This window comes from Rhipicephalus sanguineus, chromosome 4 (genome assembly GCF_013339695.2).
Source record: "Rhipicephalus sanguineus isolate Rsan-2018 chromosome 4, BIME_Rsan_1.4, whole genome shotgun sequence".
NCBI lineage: Eukaryota > Metazoa > Arthropoda > Arachnida > Ixodida > Ixodidae > Rhipicephalus > Rhipicephalus sanguineus.
Window position 1 is genome coordinate 42941229 of NC_051179.1, and position 23832 is coordinate 42965060.

The window sequence follows — 23832 nt, forward strand, 5'->3', positions numbered from 1 at the left end:
GGGTATTAGAGGGTTAAGAAGTTTAAGTTTGCCGCGTAATAAGGGCCTATAAGTAATGGCGCGAACATAAAGAAAGACGTGGTACATCGCAGCCGTTAGCTCATGAAAACAGTATGACGTACCGTTATAACAGCGGATAGCTCGCAGTGACCAGTACAGGTTGTGTGCGAGTGTATACAGTATTCGTAATCAGTTGTCGCGCTGTAACATAATGAACCAGTACCAACTAGCCCAGTTCACTGTACTCCTATAAATTATCGTTCACGCCGTACACCGTTGCAGAAAGTGGATGGAAGAGAGCCGGGAAAAAATAAGTAACACCGGCAAACGGAGGCCCCGGGAGACCACCATGGGACTTTAAACGATCGTGCACGTTTCGCAGTTGACATGACACCAAAGAAACAAAGGGGATACCAAATCCGGACCCGGACTGGTTCGCGGGCTGGGGGCTCGCGAACCCAACCTGTACTACAGACCGCCTTGATTATACACTCTGTCCCGGCCGTAGCCCCTCAAGTAGGCACGCCCTGGATATCTTGCGGCCGTTGTCCGGTTTTATTAAGGCGAAAGCTTTGAATGCCTCACCAAAACTGACTGCCGGCGTCAACACGCAAAAAGTCACATGATCAGAGATTATGACTTCATGACGTCATCACGACCTCACAGATCGCCAGGAATTTTGACGTCGCTATGACGTCACATAACATACGTTCATTCCAGAGTGATTAAGGCGATCTGCGCAAGGTGTGTAGTTTACGATAAGGTTGTAAGCACGCTCATCGCTACAGATCGCAGATCGCCACGGTGTTTCCAGCCGCCCCTGCTCTGTTTTGGGACGTCAGTCATGCGACCGATCTGATTGGTTTCTTAGTGTTTGCACCAAGGGAGAGCCCTTCCCTCTTTGTGAAGAGGGAAGCTTCAGCAAAACTGGGGAAGCGTTCCGTCTACGGCGCGTCGGTGGAGGGCTATCTCGAAGCCGGAGCTTAGCGTCGGACGCTCGGCGAAGCTGAGGAGAAGAAAGACTTGGGAGGAGGGAAACCTTAAATCGTCCGAAGCTGCATTAATTGACTCAGGGTGCTCCTCTTGTGTTGTCGTACGAATGAGTCACTCGTGTTGTCGCCTGAACACTCACACAGTTTTAAGTGGGACAGTTTAAAAAGAAAGACAGGAATCGTTCTTTTTTTATTTCCTCGTTGCAGCGGCTTCTGTGGCCTCAGCGAAAGATCGCGTCTCAGCGTGTCGTGCAGCCGTCGACCTCGCTTTCACGCGACAACCATCTCCCGATTGTCGGAATAAAGACGGGCGTGTGTCGCCGTCGGTGTGCTACGCGCTGTTTTAATGTGTAGCGCGTGACTGCCCAGGTGTCTCCACCTCGACACACTGCTGTCCGCTGGTCACCACTACTCCTCGTGTACCGCGTAGTACATGTACGCTTACCATTTGTGGACGAGATACGTCGCGTACCCCTGCGGCGCACACAATGCCGCCGGGTTCGGCAAATCGTTATCGCGTGTGCCGTGTTGGACCTCGCCAAACCGGAGGACACTTCGCTTAATTGTTCGCCGTAGCGGGCGACGGCAGCACCATGCAGATTGCAGCCGCGTTCGCGTGCGCCGTACGGCGAACCGTCGTCCTCCTCCGCGTCGCCTGCTCGCGCACGATGTCGTGATCCCGGCTATGCCGGGGCTCTCTCCTCCGCGGGCTATCACGTTTTTGGCGCGCCTTTGAGAAGCGCCGGCCCCGCCGCGCAGCTCCCCTCTTCCACACACTCAGTCCAGCGCGGATGCTGACGGAGGAATGATAAAGAAGGCCACGGTAGTGCTGCACGCGCATGCGCATGCACGCGCTCCACGAACGAACGGAACTAAACGCGCTAGCGCGCTGGCGCAAAAGTGTTCCAGACTCCCTAGCGTCCTCAGGGGGCGGTTTTCTTCTCTCCCTGGTGTTCTCCATGCTTCGCGTTCCGATCTGGATGAAATACGACACTGAGAGAGAGAAAGGGGCGAGAGAACTAACTTTTAGGGGCTGCTGGTGGCGTGTCGGTGCGCTGGGCGGCAACATCCGCGTCATGAACGACGAAGCGCGCGCGCGTCGCCGTATAATAAATGTATAAATCCGCGGCGTTTTCTCGCGAAGGCCTTCTCGCTAATTAGCGTCTCACGATCTCTAATGAGACGAGCGTCCCTGTCCCTGTTGCCGTTCTTTGCCACCTCTCCCTCACTCCTGTGTATCGTTTATACTTGCGTCTGGCGACTGCGTCGCGCGTACGTACACGCCTTCAGTTCATTTCACACGTCGAGAGGTGGCGCGTCGGTCGACCTCGGCGGAAGAGAAGCCGCGGAAGGCGGACGTGGAGTTCGAACATCCGGTTTCCTTTAAATGTTGCTAATGGAACTCTCACGCCAGCCTCTGCGGTTACAGGTGGTTAACAAACCGACTTTCAGGTTACTATTTGGCACCGCCCCGGTTCAAATGGCTGGTATGTAAATAAATATCATCATCTACGGAGGCTGCGTGTACAGGGTCGTCCACATTCACGGTGAACACCTCATTAGCATGCAAGGCATTAGAGAAGCTGATGTTTAATACATAATTCGTAAAATTATTATTGTGCTTATGGACGCCATGATTAGACGTCATATAACGTACATTTCCCCCGTGAAGCAGAATAGACGTTCTAGTTTTACCGGTTTGAATACTAATTAGGTGTTCAACTTAGCTGTGGTCGACCCTGTACACAGTGGTTCTGACACAGCAAGTACACATAACACGGGAACTGCGGCAAAACACACGAATTTCTCTTAGCGTCGTCCTTCCTTGTTTCGCAATGGCATTGTGACTTCACAGATAGTCAGCTTCGACAACACCGTGGTTTCGACAGAATATGGCAACACAAAGAAATAATAATCGAATGATCTACAAGAGTTTACGAACGTCCCAATGCATCGCCAAGTCAAAGAACCGCCTATAAAATACAATGATCCGGACTTTCTTGTACTTTTAACGCGAAAGCATTTTTTGGCTAGGTTGGCGAAAGCGCGTACGCGAAGGGCGTCCGCAAAAGCCGTGTCCCGGAAGCACGTGACCTCCCCCACCGGAACTGGTGCCCGGCTGACGTCGCCGCTGCGACACTCGACACCATGGAGGATGCTCGACACGCCCTTGTCCATCGTATAAGTTGGCTTTCAACATAACTCGGCAACACCACTTTGCAGCAACTCCCCGTACAACAACCTAGCCAAAAGAAGCGCTTTCGTGTTCTCGTAAGAATATGCTAAGGGATCCTCTTCCACTTCTTTCTTCTCTTTTTTTTTTGGCACGTGGTTTTCGTTACGATCGTACGCTTGAGTGCGATGTTCGAGAGCGTTATCGTTCTGTCATTACGTAAGTGCGAGGTAACCGCCAGCTGCCGTGGAAACGAACCCCCGACCTGAAGCTCACGAGTACAGGTCCGGCATGCGCACTCCTCTCTCATGCCAAGTACTGCTCATGCACACACTGAAATGTGCCGCGCGGCAATGTAGAGCAAGATGTATGTCTTCCGTTACTCGTACTATCACACACGCATGTAGTGTACATAAATACTTCGCAAATGCTTCCCTTCTGAGCATGCGTTCGTCCGACACGCTTCTCACATGCGACCCCGAGCAACAAATTACGTCACGGAGCTTCGGGCTCTGGCGGGGAGCGGCCCCGCGCAAAGCGTGTAATCGGTTTGCCCACGTGTTAGTGTAGTGCGCGTGCTTGACCGCGTTTCGGGCGTTCGTGATCCAACAGTATTTTTGTACGTATATATACGTAAATAGCCGTACCAACGGGAGCATAGATTTATGTACAACACCCCCCCGACCCTAGCACTCCCCTCCATCCCCGAACCACGCAAACATTAGAGGACCGCACAATGCGCCGCGACATTCCTTCTTCGCGATGCGCGACGCCCAAATTTCTCGAAACGGGAGTGTCTGTTTTTGCGCACAGTAGCCGCGGATGGGTGGGCCGTGGCCGTCACTGGCCAGAGGGACGGGTTCCTTCCCGCCTGCATCATTCGTTCGATCCGGTCCCGAGGAATGGTCTTTTGCTTATGCGCGAGGCCACCATATTACATTGACCCTATGCTGTTCCGTCCGCTTGCTTCCGTTCTTCCACCATTAGCGGAGAAAGAACCGAAGAAACGCGCAGGGTGCGTAGCGCGGGCATGAGGAGGAAGAGACGGGGCGATGCATGGTGAGTTTTGAGTAAGGCATTGTCTTTTCCGCTCTAAATCCGGCTGAACCGCGAACGCGGCTCGTGTGTGTGTGTGTGCGTGTGTGTGCGTAATGATTGCGCACGGCTTCAATTTTCTTCATTTCTGTAACTTAATATTATTTTCTTATTTGGGAACATCCCCCAGTGAGAGAACAGCGTTTACTTGTAGAAATAAGGGCTAGCGGAAGGAAAGCGAAATCTTTAAACTCGTGAGGCCACACGCTCCCGTGTTGCAAGTCATATTGAGCGCGACTGGTACATACATACATACATACATACATACATACATACATACATACATACATACATACATACATACATACATACATACATACATACATACATACACATACATACGGAACGATGGATGTATTGATGGATGTAGGCACAGATGGACATGACAGAGCGACATCCCAAACTAACCCGGGGACTAATGGAGACACGCCGGGTGCTTCATCCGAATCGGCCGCTCGACGAAGGGAGGATGCAGAATTTTTTCGAAGGTGAAGTCAGCTTATGGTAAGGAAGTCTAATACCTAAAGCTGAGTATAGGACGTCAGCACCCGTACTCAGTTTATACGTCAAAAAAATAAAGGGGGGGGAGGGTCAGGACATCCACACCCCCTCTCACCCCCCCCCCCCCCTTTGGATCCACCCGTGCGCCCGCCGCGACAGGGATTCGAACGTGCGACATTGTGGTGGCGAATTACGGACTACTCGATTAACAGGGAGTAGCACGGAAGCCAGCAAATACACGGCACAAATGCAGCGACCGTGCAATAGCTACAACATACACGCGCGCGCACACACACACCAAGCAGCAGCGAGTCTTCGCGAAGTGCAGTGACCACGAAATGGCCTCCGCGGTCGTCTCCGGAACGTCCCAGTAGCAGCACGCGGACACACAGCAGCGAGCAATTGTTCTCCGCGAGTTCGATTAGGCGATGCGCTCGGCGGCGCGCGGTCCCTGGGGAAAATTGTGGCTTTGCTCGCCGCAGTTGCCGACTGAGCGAGCCTGCTGTTTCTTTCCCAGGGGTCGCGGGGAGGGGACCGGGCGCGCGTGCTACGCGCTACGCCCACACCGTCTTTGAGGTCGCGCGCTTTGTGTTCGCTTCCAGCAGACGCTCGCACGCGCCTCTCGATCTGCGTAATCGTGGATAAACTATAGCAGATCGTATAGCAAACGTCACACGGCCGGCACTGGCAATGCAACTCTCTGTGAAGCCATTCTCCTTGCAGTGTATGATCGGCCCAACATGTGACCCGATAGAGAATTGTCTGTTCGGCTGCACTGCTGTAACTGACGTGGCGATCAAGCGTTGGGCCGATACTCTTCCACCTCTGGGCTTCGATCCCGTAGCGTTTCACTGCCGGCTCCTAATCATTCCTTCCTGCATGCGTGTAATTGTGGGCTCGTCGACTCCATCGTTGCATCGCTCTGATCTGTCTCCGTGGCATCAAGTGCACAGGTGAATTGCAACACAGGGCAGCTTTGTAAGGCTGCGCATGCGCAGCGTCCAATGTTCCGGATACACGGGTGTTGGAGCCACAGCCATGGACATCGCAGAGGGGTGCAGAAAGAGGCGGTAACCCCCCCCCCCCATCCCCCCTCTGCCAACCCTCTCCCCTCCTCCCTCCGCGATGCAACCTCCCCCCCCCCCCCCCCGCAGACAAAATTCTGCAGAGGCCATGGTGGCAATAAATAGGTGTGCGCGTGGTGCAGTGGCATATTCAGAGGGTTGGCTTGGAGAGATCAAACCCCCCCTCCCGCCCCGCTAAAAATTTTCCGTTCTGTATTGGGTACGTAGCACGCGCACACTTACAAACACACGCACGAACATATGAGCATAACGAGAGGTCGCACCCTTCGCCCGAAAAAAACTTCTGGCTACGGCACTAGCGTGGTGTCTCGTGTAAAAATTGGTATTGTGTTAACGCTGCCCTGGAGCGCACGTCATTGCGCGGTCAGTCAGCGTACAAAGACGAGTTGAACTGAAAGGGGGTCAGGTAAAGAAAGGAGGAGGCGATTCCACCTGTAACTGCAGTATCGCTATGTGTTCTACTTCGGTGATATATAAAAATAAGTGGGGGGGGGGGGGGGGGTGTTGGCGCCCTTTCAGGCGTTATTCTATTCACCTTGCGTTTTCTTCATCGGACATCTTGTAGTTTCTTCCATTCTCTCTCACCCCCTCCCGGGCAAGACAATCGTGCTATATATGCACGCATAGGTGCATGCTTGATTACTGCATGCGTCGCAAGTTGCCGCCGCTAAGCGCATGCTGTTCCCAGTGGCACAACGGAGACACGTTTATCTCTATATGCCTCGAAACTATGTAATACATTTCCTCCTGGCTGATTGTTGTCCCGATACGAAAGGCAATGCAAACATTTGGCCGGAAGTGACAGACAACGCGGGCGCGAATCGAACCACGCAATTGCTCGGGCTGTGCCGCGCACGACACAGCATTGCAGTAATAGACGGCGCCTTTCTTTTATCTGTTTTTGCCCCCACCCCCTAACGGTGTTCTCTATGCATAGAAGCGCGCGTGCGTGCGTCCGCCACTTCGGCGTCGCGGTCGCTTCGCCGGCAGCGCCAGCAGCGGCGTTTCCTCGCGTGATTGGCGTGACAAGGTCGAGCAGCGCGCCCGCGTCCTTTTGTTGTGCAAACACAGCGCGTGCGGCCCACGATGAACGGAACCGGCGACCCGCGAGTCCGAGATGGCCGCCGATTGCGGGCCACGCGTGCGTGCCAATTGTGCCGCTTTTTCTTTTTTTTTTCTGCGCGTATACATTCTATAATAGTATGCACGTCTTTTGACCTCGCGTGTAACAAGCTCCGTGCACCAGTTTCGACAGCGGAGAGAGATGAGAGAGCGGACGTACGTGAAGGATGACTTGGCGGGCAAAGCAAGAGAATGGAACGCAAACAATTTTCATGTGTAGAATACGCTAAACGTGTTAGAAATCCGGCCGAAAAAGTTCAAGTGCTGTTTCCTAGCATGCTTCTTAACCGAGTACAGAAGCATATGCTACACATGGCGGTCGTGATGTAGATGAAGGCATTGGCAAAAAAAAAAAAAAAGAAAAGAAACAACAGCATTTGGTTACCTCAGTGATGGGTGCAGTAACTTTGAAAGGGAGCGCAAACGTATCGGATTACGTCGAAGGAAGGCAGGAACTGCATCTCCACTGGAGAGAAAAAAAAAGGGGTGCACTAAGTTGGCAGGCCTGTAAGAAGCTTCTTAAATTTATGTACTTGGACACAATCATATAGAAGTCATGTTAATTCACCTCGAAATCTATGCAAATCTGACTGAACCTACAATTGCGGCGAAAGCATTAGGAAAGGAAAAAAAAACGTAGAAAAAGATTACGGTACATCTAGCAAGTCCTGCACCCCTCTTTCCTGTAGGTTGTTTTCAAAAATGCGCACATCTTCATTCGCGCTTTCATCGAGAAATGAGTACATTGTCATGCATGAGCGCCGGCAAAATAGATCTCAACGACGACGGGTGGTTAGCAGCTGGGTCAATAAGTTGCAGAAGCGGATGTTTCTGTGATCATCGCTGCGATAGTCGGCACTCGACTCGGTAACAGCTCAAGACCTCACAACGGACAGATTCAGCTATCATTAGACATTTTTGCCTGCCGCCTACTTCACTTAGCGCCGCGTGTATTGAGCCCGTTGCATTTTTTTTAGCCAGCGATAAATTTCGTAGGGAGCTGAGTTACTGCGGAATGCAGCCCCCGCAGCACCTTTTTTTTTTTTTCCTTCGTAAACGTTGGCGTGCGTCCTCACGAAAGCGACAAAACACAGAATATTCTGCGAGTGTCCACGAACCCGACAACTAAATGATGCTATATATCCACACAAAGTCTTACCGTATCATTTCCGAGCCAGCACGCGACATTACGTTTTGATTTGAGCGCTGTGACGGCCGTGGCTGTGAAGTCGAGGCTTTCGGCGGGAAAAAGTCGACCTCGGCCAACGTTGCCTCGGCCATTGACGATGTCAGTAACCGTAGGACTGCCGCTTGGTAGCAAAGGCTCCGTTTTTCGTTTTCGGTTACAGTTTTCTTTGCGGCATGTCCCTGTGGCGTGGCTTCGCCCGAATAAGTTCGCACGTGGCATTGGAGAAACTTATATTTAAGATGCATTGTGCATGTGCACGCATGCGCTCTCATTACGGGCAGCGTCCAGCAATGGCACATGTATGTTGGGCAGATCAGCTGCTAAGAAACATTTTTAAATGTGTGTATGCCACATTTCAGCAAGTCTCGTTTTGCCATAAATATCTGCGGTTGCAGCGCTTATGTTGCAGCCATGTGGGCCAACATCTATCAGCGTTTGTTTCGGCGTTACCTCAACATCTCCTGTAAACGTTGTCGCAACACTGTGACAACAACGCAGCGTTGCCCTAGCAGTCAATAGTGCTCGAATACTGTTGACTGCCAGACAACAGTTGATAAAATTGCTGCAAAGTCGCGGAGCGTTCTACAACATTGTGACAACAAATCGCGGTGCTATAGAAATTAACTTTTCCGTTGTTTTTTTTTTCCTCGGTGTGCTCAAGCTGCCAACCGCGGGCGAGCTGTCGATTCTCTACGTGGAAGCGAAGAGATGGCGTCTTATTTTGCTGATAGACAGGCGGTACACAAAGTGTGCTGTGCTTAGTGCAACAAACGGCGCAGGTCTTCGGACATCAGGGACGGCGCCAGCGGGCACCCCCCCCCCCCCCCTTTAGAGAAAACATAGTCATAACACAACGCATAAGTTCCCCCTCCCCCTCTTTCGAAGGAACTCACTTGTCATGGTTGCCCCCCAGTAAAGAAATCCTGGTGTCGCCCCTGTCGGACATGTATGTGAGTCGAGGTACAAGCGGCGATCAAAATGCATGATGGTTTTGTAAGCGTCTGCACGCATTTGTGCCACCCGTTTTGTAAAGCTGGCTTCGCCGCAGCAAGGGATTCTGCACGGAGAAGCCCGCTTCTGAGCCACCACCTTTGAAATCCCCGCGCTAGCTCGCCATTTTGACAACGCGCAGCTTTGGCCGGCGGCAGCTTATTCACGCGCTAGAGACACGATTGATTTCAAAACGAAATGACAACTCTGAACATTTGCACATTTTTTATGACATAAGTGGGAGCAAATATTGTGGGAACTTGGCGACGGCACCACAACGTCGTCACGTCTGCGATTTGGGCGCGAAATTCAAGAATGGAAGCCGGAGCTTTATCTAAAGCTTTTCTCGATGGCGAGAAAAAAAAAGAAAGAAAAAAACTGCCGCAGCAAGTATTCACGGTCTACACATACGAAAAATTTACGCTCTTTGGGAGTTATTGTCAGAGTTACCCAAATAATCATCATATAGGTATATTGTGTGGCCGGCTACTGTCGTGGTACTTTCAGGTGACTAGCGGCCATGCGGTCATTTATGTGTTTATTTAACATAACCTTCAGTGCTCTATCCATGCACATACACTGACAGGAAAATAGGAATTGTAACATGTTAAAGCAAAGAAATGAATGCAAGATGCTTGATGACTATTGTTTGAAGACCATATAAGCCCAAAAGAGTATAAAAATTTGAATGAGTGCATGTCATGTGCTCTCGTTCGGTCAATTCTTTCCCCTGTACAGTCCATGAAACGCAGGTAAATCAGACGAATCGATGTGCACACTGCTACACATTAATATGTCACTTGAAGGTATACAAAAGGGCACAAGAAAGAAATGCTAGAGACAGGAAGAGGATAGGACAAGCGCTCATGCACGATCTGCTCTTTTTGTCTATGTTACTTGCTTAATAAACCAGGACTTGCCCCTTTTGAGTATGCGATCGATTCCATGTATGCAGCCCAGCCTTCATCTTCTATAGAAATGGTCTCTTAAAGGTATACAAAATTTAGAGCGCGAGAAAGAAACGATAGAGGCAGGAAGAGGATAGAACAAGTGCTCTCATCCGGCGTGCTCTTTAATGAACAATTTGCCTGTAAACACATACAGTGTTATGTCACAAAGAAGCGGGACCTGCCCCTTCAGAATATACTATTGATTCCATGAATACAGCCCCTTTTTCATCTTCAGTGGTCTCCTAACCACACCGCGCTTCTATTACAGCTCGAGGTGGACGTGGAGTGCTGCGACCAGGGCAGCAGCAGCGCGGCCTCCTCTTCGGCCGGGGGCAGCAGCAGCGGCGGTGCGGCCAGTGCCCTGGGTGGCGCGGCCAGCACGAGCAGCAGCCAGCGTGCTGCTTTCCTCGACCTGGTGCGTCAGTCGACGGCCGCCTGCCAGGCCGGAGACTTCGGCCTCGCCGCCCAGCTCTACACGGAAGCCCTGGCCCTGGACCCGGCCAACCACGTGCTGTACAGCAACCGGTCGGCCGCATACGTGCGACTCGGCAAGTACGCGCAGGCCCTCCAGGATGCCGCTAAGGCCAGGGAGCTCAACCCTCGGTGGGCCAAGGTGCGTTGTGCCTCGGCAGTTTTGGTCGTAGCACCAGTCACGTGTACTGTTCTGGCTTAGAGGAAGAAGACAATACTGGGAGAGTGTGTTGCGTGATAACTTGGAAGTATGTAGTCATAAAAGTTGACAAAGAAAAGGATCATGGGAAATAGACCCTCACCATTACAGCCACTGAGTTCGCGACGTGGGCAGAGCTGGGGAGTGAGTGAGGGCCACTCATGATGAGAGTTTCACTATCAGAGCTGTAATTAACCAAACAATGCCTTAAAGGGTACAGCAATCATGTAGAGCCTCTTTTTTAAGAATCACTGCATGTAGGTTGAGCCTAAAGTTAAGAATTACGAGTGGCACCAGAAGAACCTCAGTAACTGAAGTTAACTGACTGACATCATGCTTCTCTTAGTCTTTTCGTTTTTGTTACCTAATGCATGGTGAGCACTGTGAAATTTTGCCATATCTTTAAATGAGTCATTCTGCAGTGTTAGGCATGGACAAAAGTTACATGAACAAAACTAAAGAACCACGTAGTTGCACACTGCACGAACACTTTACTGCCTACTCACTTTCACTTCTTCATTGGTTTATGCACCTTTTGAAGTTTTTCCATTTTCATATATACTCTAACCACACCTTCAAGTCAGCAAATAGGTGAAGACATTGAATTGTTCCGGAAGGACTTTCACTTATACAAGTTGGCTTGTATCATGCTTGTCATAGCGTAATGGAAACCAGTGCTGTTTCTTACCAGAGTGCTTCCACAGCAGCAGTAATTGCTCATTTTTGCTTTACCAGAAAACAGCATTAGATAGCACTTAGGGTAGTCTGGTTGACCTCCATTGCATCAAAGAATTAAGTGTGATAAAGAAAACAATTAAATCGTTTTTGTGCACTGTTTTGATTCCCGTACTTCATCTATCGCAGGCATACTATCGACAAGGAGTTGCACTCCAGTGCCTGGGCAGGCACGCTGATGCCCTGGCTGCATTTGCCTCGGGGCTCAATCAAGATTCAAAATCAGTTCAGCTGCTGGCTGGATTGGTTGAAGCAGCCATGAAGTCACCCCTTAGAGGTTGGTCCACATCACTTTTTGTGGCTAAGGTTGTGTAGCCTTAACAGCTTATTGCTGTTTGCTGTAATCTTTTAATCTTTTAAACATGAAAAATAGTGAAGCTGAACACAATGGGCATTGACTTCTCTGGTCTGTCGAAGAAGATGCCTGGAGGGAACAAACATGAAATGTTCTGAAGACATTCGTGTTAGTCATGACAAACCATGCCACATCAAAAATATATTATTCAAGAGTCAAGTTCGCTCAAACCATCGATTCAGTAGTTATTGCTGAGCCGTACATCGATCCTTCCATGCAGTAACTACGATGATGCATTTCCTTTAGGTACTTTGTAATTTCACACGTAGAAACTTGGTTTTCGTTCAGTTCGTTGGTTGCATGTGAAAAGCACTGGCACTGACCTTCAAAATGATGGCTGGTGCAGCCACCTTGGAGCCCACGTATCGGCAGCTGCAGTCAATGCGCCTGGACAAGTCGCCCTTCGTGATGACGTCGGTGATTGGCCAGGAGCTGTTGGCCACGGGTCAGCACGCTGCCGCCGTGGTGTTGTTGGAGACGGCCTTGCACATAGGCACGTGCAGCCTCAAGCTGCGAGGCTCTGTCTTCTCTGCTCTCAGCTCGGCCTACTGGGCGCTGAACAGCATCGACCGTGCCATCGCATACATGCAACAGGACCTGGCAGTTGCCAAGTCTCTCAGTAAGTCAGCCAATGAGCACTTTGACATTGCTTCTCATGTGTCTAAAAATGTGATTCTGTACTAGTGGCAGAAGCTTGGGCGAGCTTGTAGTAGTTCACAATGGTGCTTTGCTTTTGGGAAAGGGGTGGGGGTGGGGAGTGTAGTGGCATTGCAAAATGGTACAGAGGAGAGAGAGAGTGCTGATGTAACTTTCGTGCACTGCATCCCCAAGTATACTACCATGTAATTCTGTTTAGGAAATTGCTTTATTGTGAACATTGGTTATATGAATAGCCATGCGGTATATAAGTTCACTGAGCCTCTTTTACTAGTGAGTACAAAAAGAATACCAGGTCCATTTCGGTTGATTATTTGATTCCTTTTTTGGCAGTGAAACTTACACTGAGTCATGTTATTTACTACAATCTTTTCTGCATTCAACATTGGACTTTTGTCTCGTATAGTAAACACACTTTTAAATATACCTTGTCTCACTGTTAGGGGTGTGAGGTATTTTATTGTAAGCATTCTCACAATGGTGCTGTTTTCTGTTTTTGCAAAAGAGGCAGCTATACCTTTGATGCAGCACTGATCGATAAGGATCCATTGATCATCTCGCCTGCACCACTTATAATTAAATGCGATGTCTCGTCCACTATATTTAGAATGCCATTCATTGTAAAATGCCATTGATTGTGGAATTGTAAGGGCCAAAAAGCTGGATTCCTTATATGCTATTGTTGGCAAGCATGCTTGAAAGATGCCCTTGTTATTGTTTTTGCAACAGTGCCACACTCTGCCTTGTGCAACATACATTACCCTGACGGGGTCAGACCTTTCCTCTCAAGTGTGCCACGTTTCAACAGGGTTAAAATGGCATGTAGGACGGCGACAAAAGAAGAGGACGTACATTATGAAGTGCTACGGTGTGCATTCTCTTCTTTCATTGTGGTCCTGCACACTGGCTTAACACCTTTAAAACCCTTGCACCTTTAACACCTTTAACAATGTAGCTGACTGGGCTAGTTGGTTGTGCATACTTGAAATAAACAGCGCAAAAAACGGATGGCCACAGAAAGGAACCATGCGCTGTTTATTTCAAGTTTAACACCCTTGCACTTTTTTAATAATATCACACGAGCGTCGACCTCAGAATACGGTAGTTTTTAATATTGGCGAGAAGCAATGAGATCAGCGATACGACAATCACAGTCACACGTGGCTTTCTGAACACATCACTCGGATAAGGCTGATAGTGCACTTGCATCTCTAAGCAAACAACATATGCAGATGGTGCACGTGCACTAGTGTGCTCTCTGCGCTTGCACGTCATTAAGGAAATCTCATTTCTTCTCGCCTATATTAAGCTCTACCGTGTCCAGGGGTTAACGCTTGCACGATATTAAAAAAATTGCAAGGGTGTACATGTCTCTCGACAATGCTTAAAAAAGACAGCTTTCTCGTTTCACAATTACAGGCTTGAAATTTGAAAACTGTAGTCGAGAGTATTGATGCAACCGTGCCTGTTCTGCAGACGACCAGGCGGGGGAGTGCCGTGCCCACGGCAACTTAGGGTCGGCGCACTTTTCCAAGGGCAACCTGAAGGAGGCCCTGTCCAGCCACCGCTATCAGCTAGTCTTAGCCATGAAGTGCAAAGACAGCCAGGCTGCTGCACTGGCCCTCACAAGTCTGGGCCACGTGTACACGGCCATAGGCGACTACCCAAATGCACTGGCCAGCCACAAGCAGTGTGTCCAGCTTGTGCGTCAGATGGGTGATCGGCTACAAGAGGCACGTGAGGTATGTGTGTGCCAATTGGCATTGTCTTGCTCTGTCCTTTTTCCGGTAATATATTCCTGCAGTATTTTATACATGGGTGTCACTACAGTGGTGAAAAAGGGGCAGATTTCTTCTAACTGATCCAATAAATCTCCTACTTCAAAATACAGTAGACTCTCGGTAAACAGAAATCTCTTAAACGGAATTGTTGCTTAAATGGAAGAACTGCCTCTGATGATTGCTTTCGTATTTGAATTTTTCACTCCTGTTCATTTCTCAGTAAACGAACTTCTGTTAAGTGGAACATATTTGCCTGGTCCTCTCAGGTTTCATTTAAAGAGAGTCTAGTACTGTAATGTTCGGAAAAATGTACCCTTGACAACACCTTACAGCTTCCAGTACCTAATCAAAATTTGCAAATGGGGCTTGGTGAGTGGGGAACCATTTAACCTTTTAAGTGGCTGGAGCAGGTCCAGATGCATTGCACTGTGTGATATATTCCAGGTGGGCAATGTGGGAGCCGTGTACCTGGCCATGGGTGACTTTGAGAGTGCGGTCGAGTGCCATACTGAGCACCTGCGGCTAGCCAAGCAGCTCGGTAACAAAGTGGAAGAGGCCCGCGCTTACTCCAATCTGGGCTCTTCCCACCACTACCGACGCTGCTTTGACCAGGCTCGCTCCTACCATGAGCAAGTGCTGAGGATAGCGCGCGAGCTCGGCGACCGGGTCATCGAAGCGCGGGCCTACGCCGGGCTGGGCCACGCTGCCCGCTGCATGGGCGACGGACAGCAGGCCCGTCGGTGGCACGAGAAGCAGCTGGACATGGCACTTGCCGCCAGGGACAAGGTATGCAAAGATTGTGCTTTAAGGTCCCTGAGGTCGGGTATTGCATGACAGGTGGGCTGCTTTTGCACATTAGTTCTTCATTATGTGCTTGGAGAGGGTTGCTTAGATATGGTTGACTCTGGTAAGCATACCTAAAAGGAAAGCGAAGTGAACAAAGTGAAACGCTATGGCGCTTAACTTTCTTTTTTCCATTCCCCTTTTCATGAAATGTACTTTGCGCCACAGTCAAGCATACATAAGCAATGTAAGCACCAACCCGCGCAAAAACAAGTTCTCTTGAAGATACTAGTTGGTTTGGTTGGAAGCACTATGTTAGGAGGAACGTTATTCCAGTCCTTTGTGGTCGTGATGAAGATTAAGGAAGCAGGTGAGAGACAGCGCGACTTAGTGGTGGTAGTGCGGTACGATGATAGTACCTGTTTGAGGCAATGTGCAAAAGAATTTTTGGAGTAGAGACAACTTGGTGTGATGCAAGGCTGGGGAGGTTGGCTTTGAGTTTTCATTTTGGTGAGCTAGGGGTATATGCATATGTTGCAATCAGAAAAAGTAAAATTTGCAGTGTGGCATTGCACAGATGCAGTCATGTTAATTATATGGTTATGTGGGTTTATGCCCCTTTCTGGCAGTCATATAGTATACTCGGATCTGACAGAATCAGCACGCAGGTCATTTCATCAACTAGGTGGACAAAGAGGTTCAGTTCATTTTTACTTTTAGCTAAACAACCCGGTGGTAGTTAGCAAGTGACCTTTCCCCCATGGCTCTTTGCCCTAAACTATTTCACAGTTCATGGCAAATATCTGTCTGCCATGTCTTCAGAGAACAAAACACTTCAGAAAACGGAAAACAAAACAACATGTCTTCAGAAAACAAAACAACAAAACAAAACACTTCAGCGAACAGGAGAATTGCTCAATTCTGCTAATACTCTTTTAAAAACTTTCTTTTGCACTCACCTTGGGGAAGATACTTGACCACGGTATCTCTACTTTTTCGGGGTGCAGGTGGCCGAAGGGCGTGCCTGCTCCAACCTGGGTATAGTGTACCAGCTGGCCGGCCACTACGAGGCAGCCTTGAAACTTCACCAGGCGCACCTCAACATAGCACGGTCCCTGGGAGACCGGGCAGGCATGGGCCGTGCCTACGGCAACATGGGCAATGCCCAGAGCGCCATGGGCAACTACGAGCAGGCTGTTCAGCTCCACAAGCAGGAACTCACCATCTCCAAGGTACGGATCTGTTGATATACAGAGAGAAAATTACTGATTCGGGCCAGTTTGCACAATCTGAAAGCGAAACAGCATGCAAAAACATGGCAACAGAATGAGAGCACACAGACACAGTGCTGTGACTTTGTGGTCTCATTCCGTTGTCCCATTTTTGCGCGCTCTTTCACACTTGGGAAGGGAGACTGTTGTGAGCAGCTGTTCAGCTGCATCCGCACAGCATAAAGACATGTTAAAAACATTAGCGATTGATGAGAAGACCTGAAGAAAACAATTTGCCAGTGTCCTCTTGTGTTGACATGGTGGCAGTTAAGCCAGTCATTTTAGATCAGTCATTACTAGAGCTGTGCGAATAGCAAAATTTTGGGTGCGAAGCGAATTCGAATAATAAAGATTGAGTGCGAATCGAATCGAATAATTTCGAATAATTTTCGAATATTTCTCAAACATTTTTCGAATAATTCGAAGTCAAATTACAGAAAAAGTTGCAGAGAATCCCTAAGTATGTTCTTGTGAGATCGGAACATGAAAGTGTTTCTTTTCGCTAGGTTGATGAAGCGCTGGTGGGGTCATATTTCATAGTTGTCTTTCTTATTAAGAGTGAGGCAATGTAGAGGCCGAATTGTATTTATGTACATGATTTGGTGCAACAAAAGTGTTGCCAACAACACTTTACACGTGATAGGCAGAGATGCCATTTCCTCAGCCTCTCCTCCTCTTTCAACTGCTGTGAAAGGCCAACTGATGTGGCGGACAAGGGTGTGCTCCCTTCAAGTCCGGAGTTCCAAATCTGCCTCGTAGACGTCGATATATAAGAACATCTGAAATTTTGGATGCTAAAAAGCTTCGGCGTCCGATTTTTCGGACTTCCTGCCCAAATTCCAGGTACAAAACAGCATTAATTGAGCCCCCAACTCTGCCACATTTTTCATCTCCATATTGGAAACAGCGTTTTCTTGAGTTAATACACTTGCGACCGTAGCGGAGCTTGAAAGGCAGCTTTGCCGCAATACGGGGTTGTGATGAGGTGAAGCATATTGAAAATCTAGGGACCACTTCCAAACGGACGTTGACTGTCTCTTGGCTAAGTTCGACCGTAACGGACCTTGAAAGGCAGCTTTGCCGCAATACGAAAGTGTAATGAGGTGAAGCATATTGAAAATCCGAAGGGGTCACTTTCAACCGGACGTTGACTGCATTTGTCTTTGGGAAGTTCGAATAGTTCGAATAGTAAAATTTCAGTGCAAATCGAATCGAATAGCAAACACTATACGAAAAATATTCGAAATTTCGAATATTCGCACACCCCTAGTCATTACAGCTCAAAGACTGAAGTAATGCATATTTGTGACACTTGGTAAACAAGCAATGCACGTTATGTTACCAGGAACCACTTTAGACATTTCATCTGTTTTTCAATGCAACCAACCTTTGTTCACGAAAACTGTATTCAAAACTACTTCAGAGCTTTAAACAAGACCTAGCTGTGATTTCGGTTGCACCGAACTAGTAGCTGTACCGGTTTTATGAAGCAAGACTATACATAGCTTAGTATATGTTTCCTCGATCACTGCACAAAAAGGATTAATTGATTATTATGTTGGCACCCTATTTTTGTTTCACTGTGCATCTGCAGGAGGTCAACGACCGCAGTGCGGAAGCTTCGACGCACGGCAATTTGGCAGTGGCATACCAAGCCTTGGGACGTCACGAAATGGCCCTCCTTCACTACCACAGGTTGGTAATTAATGTTATTTATTGATTTTCCTTTTCATCTTATTGTGGACAATGAATTATGGTTTTTGACATTGCTCATTCACTTTGCAGTGGTTGTGATCTGCAAGCTGAGGATTGTTTGGCTCATAGGTATCTCTAAAGAGTGCCAACCACTCAACACACTACTATATTCAGCAGCTCCTTTAATTTACTTCACTTATAATGACTTAGCTATTTTGTATGTGCCACAGGGCAATTGCTCATTCTTGGCTAATCCTTCAGAATGGGTATGTTCCTCAGTGAAAAAATCAACAGTACCCATAGATACATATACTTGGCACAGCAAATATGCGCCTACAAGCTGGTATTAAAGGTGCGGGAGGCCAGTGGATGTGGGCCGTCTACCACATTTGTTTTGAGAAGTCACAGCTGGCCAGCAGGGCAACATAGCGTCGTTCATGTTTGGTAGCCAGAAGCGTTCTGTTCATGCCTGCACCTAGCTGAGCTCATGTTTTGCCTATTGTTGTCCTCTTTCTGTCTATTGCGAGCATCTGTTGTCAACACCACTACAAAGCAGAGCTTTCTTCACCTTCTTTCTCAGTTGTTGGTGCATGTGCTCAGTCAGTTTCTTGCTGTTAAAGTTAAAGGCGGGCCGGCCCTGCAGTCCAAGGGTAGTTGCACATTTTGGGGCACATTCTTGTCGCACAATGGTAATAGTCATCTATCTTGCATGCCTTTCCCTGCTTTAAAGCTGCGAGCCTGGTTACTTACAGGTCATGAACGTCATGTGCGCTGCCATCGTGATGTAGCAATCTTGGTGGGAAAATTGCAGGCACGGAGTTTTTGAGAAAAGAAAGGCAAGCAACTCAGAGGACATTTGTCATTATGTGACAGGAAAAAATTCCCCAAAGGAGTCATCTCTCTTTATAATGTGGAGACAGTGGAATACATAATGAGAATAATCCTGGAGATGGCATGATTTGAAAGTGGATCGCTACTGGAGGTAGTGGAATACGTGGTCACGTGGCTCACACGGGTAATACAGTGGGGCTTGTCGCATCTTTGCCGACTGGATGGGCAGGCATGTGACCACTGTGGTGAGAAACACAATGCAGGAGATGAGCACTGTTATAGGATGTGTTTTAAGAAAGATTTGCTTAACGGAGATTACAGCTTCTGCGTCGAACTCAGATGACTTAATAATTGCTTGACAACCACGTGCTGCTGCCTTGTTCTCTCTTCTCAGCCACTTGAACATAGCGCGGGAACTGAAGGATGCCGCAGGCGAGGCATGTGCCCTGTGCAACCTGGGCAACTGCTACAGCTCGCGTGGGGAATTCGGTCAGGCTGTGCCGTACTACGAGAACTACCTGCGCCTTTCCGAGGAGATGGGCGACACCGAGGCCCAGGCGAGGGCTTGCCACTTCCTGGGTTACGCCCACTACTGCCTGGGAAACTACAAGGTGGGCATTTATTTGTGACAAAGGGGTGTCTACGACTCACCATTCTCATGTGTGTGTACAATGTGTATGTGCGCACATCTGAAAGTTGAACAAATCAATTGGGGTTAACCGGAATGCATTCTTCCACTTGCGCTTACGCCGCTTTGTGGGCGGCTGCACAATTTCAGTGGGCACACCTAGTTTCTATGTACATCGGGAATTTAAAATGGTTGTCTCTGGCGACTGAATGCATCAAATTTCTTAACCACACTCATGAGTTTTAAGTACGCAAAGTCATATGGCAGGTGTAGTTTTAACAGTGGCTCTTTACTATAAGCAACAATTGAGTATAACCGCAGCTCAAGTTTGACTGTATAACCAAAGCCGCAGCTGCAGTGTGTGATACATACGTTTTAAATGCTGCTACTCCCTTTCTTAGGATGCCATTGATTACTACGAGAAAGACCTCACCCTGGCCAAGAACCTGCACGATCGCATCAACATGGGACGAGCCTACTGCAACTTGGGCCTCTCGCACCTTGCTCTGGGGAACCTGGATGCAGCGTACGAGTGCCAGAAGTACTTCCTCGCACTCTCGCAGGTCTCGCGGAACTTGCAGGTGTGTACAGGCTGTTTGTTCAATTTGTGATAGTACTCTGGCTGTGTAAGGCATATGTCTCCCAATAAGCAAGAACCACATCGGTTCTCAACAATTTTTAGCTTGTGCGACGAGACGAGGCTAGATGCGTGCATCACTTTATAGTAGACGTGGACGTAGAGACTAACCAGCCACAGCCTCAGTCATTATGAACAACCAGGTTCTGCATGTTACCTGGATGCATGCTCTTGTGTATTACTTAATTAATGTGAAGGCTGTAATTATTACACAACTTTGCTGCCTTCATCTATTGTGTAACAGTACACCACATCCTCAGGCTGTTATACCATCTTCACAGTCTGCAGCTGCGTGTGAACTCAAGTCAGCATGGCAAGATTATCAGTGCTGCTTGTGGCAAACACTTGCCAGACCTGAACGCTGTGCCACATTTTATGAGACCTTCTTCGAGCTCTTACTGTAGTTGTAAGATTCTTTACATAAAAAATTAAGACTTAGCTTTTTCTAACTGAGCTGAGCAGCAACCCTTTAGTGCAGAAGTGTTGTCTTTTATGGAGTCTGCACGCAGTAGATGAGAATTTTTTTAGCCTCTCAACCTCGAGCAGGTTGTAAGTCGTGGATTGCACTGGCACACCAGAGAAAATCTTTATGTGACAGTCGGTCGGTAAAATTTTATACTGAGGATTGCAGTGGCAAATACATTATCATATCTAACACAGATCTACCATTGGATCACACGTTCATTTCCATGATCTCAAAGCCAAGGCAGAATCCTTTCTCAAACAGCATATCTTTGGAATGATACATCTGCTTAAACAGAGATACAGATGGCAGGTGCTGTGTGATTTTATGGGCAAAGCCCATAATGAATTTCGAGGTTGTCACTAAGTACAGTTACCAGCAACATGCCACGATATGTGCATCATAATGCCCACCCAAACGTGTTCCTTGCTGCCTTCTGTGCACTCAGGGCAAGTTTCGTGCACTGGGCAATATGGGCGACGTGCTGATGAAGATGGGAAAAAGCGAGGAAGCAGTGCAGATGTACCAGAAACAGCTGATGTTGGTGCGCCAGTCCAAGGAGCGTCACCTGGAGGCTGCAGCGTATGGTGCCCTGGGCCTCTGTCACCGACAGCTCAAGTGCTACGAAAAGGCCCTTGGCTACCACACGCAGGTAGGTGGCACTTGTGAAGAAAATTTCTGTGGCCTAGTGTAATATGTAACAGGGAAGCAAAACCTGTAGCATTGAGCCTAAAGTTGTAGTAGAGAGTCTCCTTTTGTGATCTTTGGCTACAATGCTTCACTTCACCCATGAAGCCAAGGTCTTGTCTAATGTTTTGTTTAATGATTGCATATTGCTTTGCTTTGTGATACCTATGACAGGTGTATAAGTTGGCACACCTATTTGCAAGTACACTCACTCACACTCATTTTAGAGGCATGAAAATGAGTTTGAGTGAGTGACAAGAAGAGTGGCAGGTGTGAGTATGAACATGGGTGTGTATCTATGAGTGTGAGCAGTCGTGAGTGTACAGATCAGTGAGTACCAGTGAGTATGAGTGGATGTGAGTATGAACTTTAATGAGTGCCAGTGAGTGTGATCAGACCAGACTCTGAACATAAGTTAATGTTAGTGGCTTAATTGCTCACTAAAAATTACGAAATTAATGGTGAGTGAGCATTTGTGAGTGTTTGCTTATACTGTCAACCTACAAAGATGTTTAAAATGTACTTGCGGGCTATTTGGTTGACCATTACGGCATATGGCAGCGCACACCGTGTGAAATGATGAACACGAAAACAAAAGGACAACACAAGCGCTTGCGCTGTCTACTAACGTACTAAACAGTGAAGTGGCTCGATAAGCCTCGACAAGTCTTTGACACTGGGAATAGATCAGTGGCTGCAACATGTATGCCTGGCATGACCTGTGTGTTTTTTCACCACAGCCTTTTCACCATAGTTTTGTGACCCTCATGTGCCAAAGTAACTTTGTTTTTTGTTATGGTTTTTATCTTTGAAGTGATAGTTGTTTATCGTTTGTTAGTTTGTTGTTGTGCTTTTGCCTTTTGGTGTACGATAAAAGCTGGTTGGTTTCTGAAAATAAACTTTAGTTTGAAGTGAGTGCTCATCTTGTCTAGTTCTTTCTTGTGTATCTTGTGTGTTTCTGCACTTCCAAGTGTCATCATGGATTCTTACGAACTCGCCCAAGTATCTGTTCTTCTAAACCTAATTGGCTGTATTGTAATGCGTCATGAACTGAGCTCACCACTGGCTGTGTGGGTATGGGCCTTGAAGAGTACGCTTCCTCCTCTTCTTTAGGAGCTGGCTCTGCAGCAAGAGCTGGGTGACGTGCGTGGCGAGTGCCTGGCACAGGGGCGCCTTGGGGCAGTGCACCTCTCCCTGGGGCAGCTGGGCCTGGCACTGCGCTGCTACCAAGCACAGCTGGAGCGGGCACGACAACTGCGCGACTGCCCGCTCGAGACGCAGGCCCTAGGCAACTTGGGCCTCGTTCGTCTCGGGCTGGCACACTACGAAGACGCCATCGGTTACTTCGAGCAACAGCTTGCACTCCTCGAACAGGTCAGTGTTGGCTGCTTGGTTACAGTCTGTAAGTCATAAGAGGCGTGTGGCGTTGCTGCTGAACCTAATGATTTGCATTGTAACCTTTCATGATTTCCCAACTCATGCAGACAGTTTTACTGTTAAGGCCTTTCCTGTGTGCTTCACACATGCTTGTGGAAAATCATAGACAGGTTCTGGCTTGTTAGCCAATTCCATAGTCATCAGCTAGCTGACTTACGCGTAACATCTCGTGTGCTAAGTTGTGGCAAGTGAATATTGAGTAATAGTTAATTAGTCTCTTCCTCTGGGAACTACCATCACTGCGACTACAATTGTTGTGATTACCAGTTATATATTAATGAGGGCATGTTCCTTGTCTTACCTCACCGAACATTGAGTGGAAGCTAGTGTTCAAACTGTAGGTATACCTCATATTTACCTCCCTAGTTGTAGTACTCGTGTTGTCCTATTGAAGACCGCTAATTTGCACATTGTCCAGTGAACTGAACCCACGTTACTCATTTTTGTTCTCAGCTCGGAAGCAGCAGCAGCACTCTGCTGGACAAAGGGCGTGCCTATGGTAGCCTTGGCGAGTGCTACGACGCCCTTGGCGACCCCGAGGAAGCGGTCAAGTGCCACGAGCAGTACCTGAGCATCGCCATCAAGGCGCAGTCTCCACGTGACCAGGAAAGGGCATACAGGGGCCTTGGAAGCTCGTACCGGAGCCTCGGCAACTTGCAACAGGCCCTGGTGAGTGGCTTATGACTGTTGGTGACACGCATTGTTTCTTGCACCTTTTTGCTGCATAGCTACCTATTCACCAAGCAACACTAAGAGTTACTGGTGATTGTCTTCCTAGCAGCACTTCTTGCCATTCACCGAGCCACACTAAAAGTTAGTGACGATTGTCTTTCAAGCAGCATTTCTTGCCAGTCAAATTATGGAAGTCACTGCCTGCAGAAGTCACTGCATATCAAAGGGTCTCACAACACAAAGCAACATGAACACACCTGGATGGCATCATCCATTGTTGTCTAAGGCAATGAAAAAAATTCCCATTACAATAGTTTTATGGCATAACTTTTTTTGTACTAGCTATGAGATTGTGTGCTCAATTCCCAGTCTCAGCACTTTCCCTTTTTATGTCATTGTGCAAGCTTCAGTGAAACTGAAAAGAACACAGCAG

General features: G+C 48.3%; 1 protein-coding gene across 1 annotated transcript in view; it reads left to right on the top strand.

The window, feature by feature from the left end:
- Positions 1-23832, top strand: part of LOC119389833 (tetratricopeptide repeat protein 28-like) — a 103373-nt gene that overhangs the window by 61675 nt on the left and 17866 nt on the right. Inside the window, 12 exon segments of the mRNA XM_037657230.2 lie at positions 10366-10710; positions 11632-11779; positions 12204-12476; positions 13991-14256; positions 14740-15081; positions 16086-16310; positions 17944-18044; positions 19270-19486; positions 19905-20084; positions 21052-21255; positions 22404-22664; positions 23181-23396. Coding sequence (XP_037513158.2) covers positions 10366-10710; positions 11632-11779; positions 12204-12476; positions 13991-14256; positions 14740-15081; positions 16086-16310; positions 17944-18044; positions 19270-19486; positions 19905-20084; positions 21052-21255; positions 22404-22664; positions 23181-23396 — 2778 coding nt within the window.